Source organism: Peromyscus leucopus, chromosome 10, assembly GCF_004664715.2.
Source record: "Peromyscus leucopus breed LL Stock chromosome 10, UCI_PerLeu_2.1, whole genome shotgun sequence".
NCBI classification, from domain to species: Eukaryota; Metazoa; Chordata; class Mammalia; order Rodentia; family Cricetidae; genus Peromyscus; species Peromyscus leucopus.
Window position 1 is genome coordinate 340,292 of NC_051071.1, and position 6,652 is coordinate 346,943.

At 60.9% G+C, this 6,652-nt stretch overlaps 1 protein-coding gene across 1 annotated transcript; it reads left to right on the forward strand.

The window, feature by feature from the left end:
• Window positions 1-1,459: 1,459 nt before the first annotated feature.
• On the forward strand, window positions 1,460-5,442 carry Hmx1 (H6 family homeobox 1). Its single transcript, XM_028882280.2, has 2 exons — window positions 1,460-2,082; window positions 4,302-5,442. The coding sequence occupies exons 1-2, from the start codon at window positions 1,710-1,712 to the stop codon at window positions 4,925-4,927; spliced, it is 999 nt and encodes a 332-aa protein (XP_028738113.1). The 5' UTR covers window positions 1,460-1,709; the 3' UTR covers window positions 4,928-5,442.
• The last annotated feature ends 1,210 nt before the right edge of the window (window positions 5,443-6,652 follow it).

The window sequence follows — 6,652 nt, forward strand, 5'->3', positions numbered from 1 at the left end:
TCTTTCTGGGCACAGACACCAAAAAAGTCGCGCTTGCGGAACTGAGACTCTTCCCTTCCTGGAGACACCTTACTTTGGCTCAGAGCTCTCATCTATGAGGTGTGGCTGTTTGCCACAGATCCTTCTTGTCTTGCAGAATATGGCCCCGAAATCGAGTCCTAGTGTGCACAAAGCCCACCTCCCACCCAGGTTTCTGGCCAGAGATCCTCAGAAGCTGCCAAGAAGACACACCCAGGCTGTGGGCAGCAGAAGCTACGGGTAGGGTACAGGCCCCAAAGGTACAGCCTGGTTGCTCATCCTGCCTCCCATTCAGGGCAAACTCTGGACTCCAAGCATCGAGAGCCATTTATAGGAGCGGAGGGGTTCTCTTCACATTACTTTTCCCCTTTGGAAAATAGCGCTTATTGGGAAGATGAAGTAAAGCTCGGGGCCTGCAATCTCCTTCCCTCGTTAGGCACTGGCTGTGGACCCACACACAACCAGCGGCTGGACGCGCTTTTCCGGGGTAACCCGCGTCCAGAGAAGCGATCCCCTTCGTGACTGGGCTGTCCCCTGCTTGCGTCGAAAGTGGGTCACAGCTCCGCGGGCCTCAGCGAAGTCTCTGCGGCCTTGCTCCTGAAGCAGGAGAAGACAACTCACTCTGGGCAGAGCAAGAAACAGAGGCTGGAGGAGGAACTGTCCCGCAGGACCTCCAGACCCCACAGTGGCTGGTCTGAAGCTCTCATCCGCCTGAAAGAGCGGAGCACAGAGGTGTCAGCTCGGAGGTAACAGCCTCCCAGCCAGCCTGACACCAGGAGGCAGGGGCCGGGCCCTTCGGGTCTCTTTACACACCGAGACTGAGCCCCGGCAACAAGAGCGTTCCGTCGCACTGCGATGGCACGGAAACCATATTTCGTTATGCGTCAGTATTAAAATATGTCGCATTTCTACAGCCTTCCTTTGGCAGATTTCCCTTTTTTAATTATACGCACGGGATCTTTTAAAAAGTGAGATTGAGGTCCAATTGGTTGCAGCTCTTACACGCGCACGAATACACAGTCACACGAACACACGGACTCACGCACATACCGCGCGTTCTGCGGGTTCCGACACGCTCTCGGAAGGCGAGTACTGGCTCTCCTCGGACGCGATTGGCCAACCCGGGCTCACAGCGACCCTGTAGCCAATGGTCGGCCTCCCGGCCGAGGCCCCGCCCTCCTCCACCCCCTGGCGCGGGTGCGGGGGACCGCCGGAATGCATCACGCGGGGATGTCCCCGCGCGACCACCGGGCCGCCTGCCCTGGGCCGCGCCGCCGCCTGCGCGCAGGGTCCAACCGGGCGGCGTCTCCGGCCAGTGGCCTCTCTCAGGGCCGCGGCGGGTCCTTGGGGCTGAGGCCGCGCCGCCCCGCCCCCGGCCCCGCCCCCTCCCCGCCCCCCGTGAGGCCGGCGGGGGCGGCGACCTGAACCGCTACGAGAAAGGCAAGCGAGGCAGCTGCGGGAAACGCTGTCCGCACGCACCCGCTCCCGCCCAGCCCAGCGCGGCGCAGAAGCCGACGCCCGCCTCGTGGAGCCCGACGCCCGCGTTCCGGGCAGCGGCTCCTCCGGGGCCGGCCCGCGCGCGCGTGCGCTGGGCAGCGGCTCGCCACAATCCCAGCGAGGGGAAGCGGCTGCGCCCCCGGGCACCCGGGACCCCCAGGATCCCACCATTGCCCGACGGGCCCGCGGCCGCGATGCCGGATGAGCTGACCGAACCCGGGCGCGCCACGCCAGCCCGCGCCTCCTCCTTCCTCATCGAGAACCTGCTGGCAGCCGAGGCCAAGGGCGCGGGGCGCGCAGCCCAGGGCGATGGCGTCCGCGAGGAGGAGGAAGACGACGACGACCCCGAGGACGAGGACCCAGAGCAGGCGCGGCGGCGACGGCTGCAGAGGCGGCGACAGCTACGCGCGGGCAGCGGGCCGGGCGGGGAGGCGAGGGCCCGGGCGCTGGGCCTAGGGCCCCGACCGCCTCCCGGGCCGGGGCCACCCTTCCCGCTCGGCTGCGGAGGCACGACACGGTGGTACCCACGGGCCCACGGCGGCTACGGAGGTGGTCTGAGTCCTGACAGTGAGTGAGGGTGCGGGAAGGAGTGGGCAATGCGCGGGGCCCTGCTTCCTCCCTGCGCATTCTTCCGGTGACTTCGGGCTTGGTGAGCGGGTAGTCTTCTGTGTACCGGGGGTCTGGGTGGTATGAGATCCCTTTGGAACCCCAGCTTGGACAGTTTTTGGAGACCAGGGATGGCGATCCACGCGTGGAGGCACTAAGGCGCGGATTAGGGCCGGAGAACACGACATTGCGGACAGGAGGGAGGAGAGTGAAATAGGCCGCGGGAAGACAGAAGAGGGAAAGGGAGTGTATTGAGAGAGATGGTAAAGATGAAAAGGGAATGAAGGGAGGGGAAGGGGGGCAGAGGAGGGGAGCCCGTGGGGTCAAGCCCTAAAATAAAAGGGGGGCTGAGCAAAGGATCCACAGTTACAGGCTAGATAGGAGGCCTTCTTTCATAGCAGCCGTGGCCCCCAAAGTATCATATGCTCTACTGGCTGCAGTAAGAGCCTGGGCTGGGGCTGGGCCTCCCTGTGGGTTTTCCCAGGCCCCGGGACTGAGGCTGGTGCGAGTCCACTCTGAAGGGTCCTTTCCACCCCCTCTTCGTTTCTTGCCCCTCCCCCTCCTTGGCCTTTGTTTCCTGTCGAGGGCTCAGAGAATGGGGGTGGGGGGTTCCTCAGCCCCAGAACCCACTTACCCCTCTGGCCTGGACATCCTGACTCTTGCCTGGGTCTGTCTCCAGAGGCTCCTTACCTCTGCCCTTTAGAGAGCAACCCTCGAGAAGACTAGGAAAGATATTTCAACCTTCCTCACCCCAGCCCCTCTTTGCCAGCCTGCTTCTAAACACACCGACTTCAACATGGCTAAAGACTCTGCCCACTGAGACCCTGGGAGCCATCTGTGTGTAGGTCCAGGAGCTTGGGGGTAGTAAGTGGCCTGGGGCCACTCTTTTCTGTTAGATATACCCACCACCTTCCTGGTATGGAGTAGAAGGATCGGTCTTCCAGCCCAGGTCTGGGATGCCCGCCTTCTTTCCATAAACTTAAACTGGGCCCTGTAGTATACCGAGACACTTGCAGGGTGCATTTTATTCTCCCTTCGAGTTAGGCCATCCTCACCTGCAGCCCAGTGGTCAGACTTCACAGAGGTGGCTCCTCCTGATTTCGTGCCATGCGGGTTAGGGTTCCCTATTCCTATCAGAGCAGGTGAGTCAGATTACCACTTCATGGCAATGCATGGACTCTGAGTGTAGGGACTTAGGGTACTTTATGCGGATGCAGGAATCCCTAGGTCTGGCTGCATTCATACCATCCTGCTATGTGATCAGCATGCTTTCAAGGACACCAGGCAGAGTTTAGCCATGCACACAATCCTGCCATGCTGAGGTATAACCTGGGCCCAAACCTATCTTGACCTATTATATTAATCAGTCAGAAGACAGGCTGGCCTGAGTTGGTTCCATGGGCCTGGAAGTCTAGAGGAGCACCAGGGACCCACGTGAATTTCTTTAACCTAGTGGCATCCCTTGTCAGCCCTGAGCTTGGTACTTGGAGCATTGAGTCCAGAGGTTCTCTGTGAACAGGAACCCCCAAGCATATATATATATAGGAGATGCTTGGGGCAGGGTAGGGATATTGTGGTCCACAGAAAAGCCTTCCTCCCGTGCTCTCACTTGGAGTAGGGTTGGTTGCTGCTGAGGGCCTGCCTCTGAGGGGGTCAGGGCCAGGGTTGTGCCAATGTCACCCCAGTGGAGTTTTGGGGAGATGTGCATTCGTTTCTCCTAAGAGTTGTTTCCCGGGTGTCTGTCCACCCCAACCCCACCCCACTCCCGTGAGTGATGGGGAGTCCTGGGCCCCTAGCTGCCAGCTTGTGTATCAGTCTCTGTGTGTACATAACTCGGAAGGACATTGGTCCTTTTGTCCGGAGCTTCTGCCAGCCATTTGTGCAACAGCTGAGCCAGGAGCAGTCCCAGAGGTCAGCTTACCTTTTGAGTAAGCCTTTTTCTTTCTTTCTCTCCTTCTCGTCCTCCTGTGGGTGTATGCCGCCACGGCCACGTGTTTGCCGAGGCCCTGGTCTTGGGCTTCACCTCCTGCTTCTACCACTCCCCCCCCATCCCCAAGTGTTAGATGCCCCAATCCCTGCTTGTGGCTGTGGAGGATTTGAAGATGGGAGGAAGCCAGTCTCAGTGACTCCTTCTAGGGCAGCCCCTAGAACCTACCACTATGCCCGTTTCTCCCCTGCAGCAAGCGACCGGGACTCTCCGGAGACCGGCGAAGAGATGGGCCGCGCTGAGAGCTCCTGGCCGCGGTGCCCGGGGCCGGGAGCCTTACCGCGGGAGGCGACGACGCAGGGCCCAGCGGCCGGCGGGGAGGAGGCGGCGGAGCTGGCCGAGGCTCCGGCGGCAGCGGCGGCTGCGGCAGGGGAAGCGCGCGGCGGCCGCAAAAAGAAGACGCGCACCGTCTTCTCGCGCAGCCAGGTCTTCCAGCTCGAGTCCACCTTCGACCTGAAGCGCTACCTGAGCAGCGCGGAGCGCGCGGGCCTCGCCGCCTCGCTGCAGCTCACCGAGACGCAGGTCAAGATCTGGTTCCAGAACCGCCGCAACAAGTGGAAGCGGCAGCTGGCGGCGGAGCTGGAGGCGGCCAGCCTGTCCCCGCCGGGCGCGCAGCGTCTGGTCCGCGTGCCGGTGCTCTACCACGAGAGTCCCCCGGCCGCCGCGGGGCCCGCGCTGCCCTTCCCGCTAGCGCCGCCTGCACCCGCGCCGCCGCCGCCGCTGCTCGGTTTCTCGGGCGCGCTGGCTTACCCGCTGGCCGCCTTCCCCGCCGCCGCCTCGGTGCCCTTCCTGCGCGCGCAGATGCCGGGGTTGGTGTGAGCCCGAGCCCTCAGGGCAGGCGCGCCTCGCAGTCCCTCGGGCTGCTGTCTGTGTGGGCAGCCGCTGCAGAGTGTACGGGACGGCGGCGGCAGCGGGGACTCGCAGCCAGCTGCAGGGCTGGAGCCCCGCTCGCTCGGAGGAAAGCGGAGACGCGACAGCTCTGGCCGCCGGCACCGAGTGCTGGGCAGATGCGGGCTCCTCGGCGGCAGCGAACGGACACTTGGAACGGGCTGGCCAAGGAACTGCACGGTGACTGTCCCCGGGGCACCCTGCCCCTAACTAAAAATGTCCCCTTCTTGGGACCTCACAGGAACCTAGACAGCAGGGTCTCCTTCCAAGGGACAGCACAGAGAGCCGCGGGGTCTTGGGACGGACATCCCATCTTGGGCCTCTCTTCCGAAGAGGGGTTCTTTCTTGGGCGGCCATGGTTCTCTTGGCTTGGCGAAGACTTTTTTTTTTTTTTCTGTGATGAATCTACTTCTTTGCATATGGAATAAAAAGGGACGTTTTCTGGATGGATTCGCTGCTGTGTGGTCGCTGGGCAGAGACTCTTCTGGTAGCCGGCCTGAGTGAGTGGGTGCTTCTATGCCAAAGCTGGCCAGGACTTGGGAAGGCTGCCCTGGGGTAGGCGGGTGGGGCAGGCTGGAGCCACCCTCTGGTTCTATGGTCCTAAATTTTACTCTTCTAACATGGAGGCCCAGCTGGACCTCGGTGGAAGGCTTCTTAAAGGTCCAAGAGATAGGAGTAGTCGATGTAAAGATGACAGTGTGTTCTAGAGTTCTGGGGACTGAAACCAAAAGGTACAGACAGGTGAAGGTAGGACTCTCTCTGACCACCACTTTGTCACAATAGCCCATGAGGCTGTGTGTCCACTGCCCTTACCCGTACTTGGGACAGACAGCAGGATCTGTGTAGAAATTCTTGAACCGAAACAAAGCTCTGGCTCTTCCAGCAAGGCGCCGAGGTGCTTTCTCCTGCCTTCCCTGGTCTGTTAGCCTCTGTGCAGGATCTCAGGGAGAGTCTAGACCACCAGGGTCACCCATCTCCGTTGTCCCCAAGCTGACTGTTCCTACCTACAGGTGGGCCCTGCTCTATGTGAAGAGTGCTCCTCTATTGGATGTGCTTTTGAGCCTAATTGGGAGAGGACATTCCAAGTCTGAAGGGGTCTTCACTCTCAGTCTTCACAGACAGAAAAACAGACTGGAAAATCTGTCTTCCTCCCTGCTTCACCTGGAAACGGACATCCCACAGCTGAGATGTGCAGCCACCAGGCCACAGTGGGCCTGGGGCGCCCAAGGTGGCGCCAGACAGCCTAGGAGGAGGCGCCAGGGGCCTGGGGGAGTTGCTCCGTGTGTGTGTGTGTGTGTGTGTGTGTGTGTGTGTGTGTGTGTGTGTGTGTGTGTGTTTTCTCACCCCTACCCCAGTCCAAAGAGCTGGTTTCCATTATGGAGACCCCGGTACCAGTGCTCCATGGAGCACCTCCTTTCTTTCTCTCTCCTTGGGCTCTCAGTTCTCACGCCCTGAGGATGTGGATATTTTGAGACTCAAGTGGAAGGAACATTGGTCCTTGACCAGCAGTCCCATCTCCAGGCCAGTCTTCCACATCAGTTGGTCCTTCAGGGTTTGGAGCCTGGGCACTCTCTCTCTGTTGGGATACCCTAACTGCTTTGCCACGAGTAAAGCTGGCTTTGACTGGCTTTGTCTGGGACTTTGTCTGGACACTTC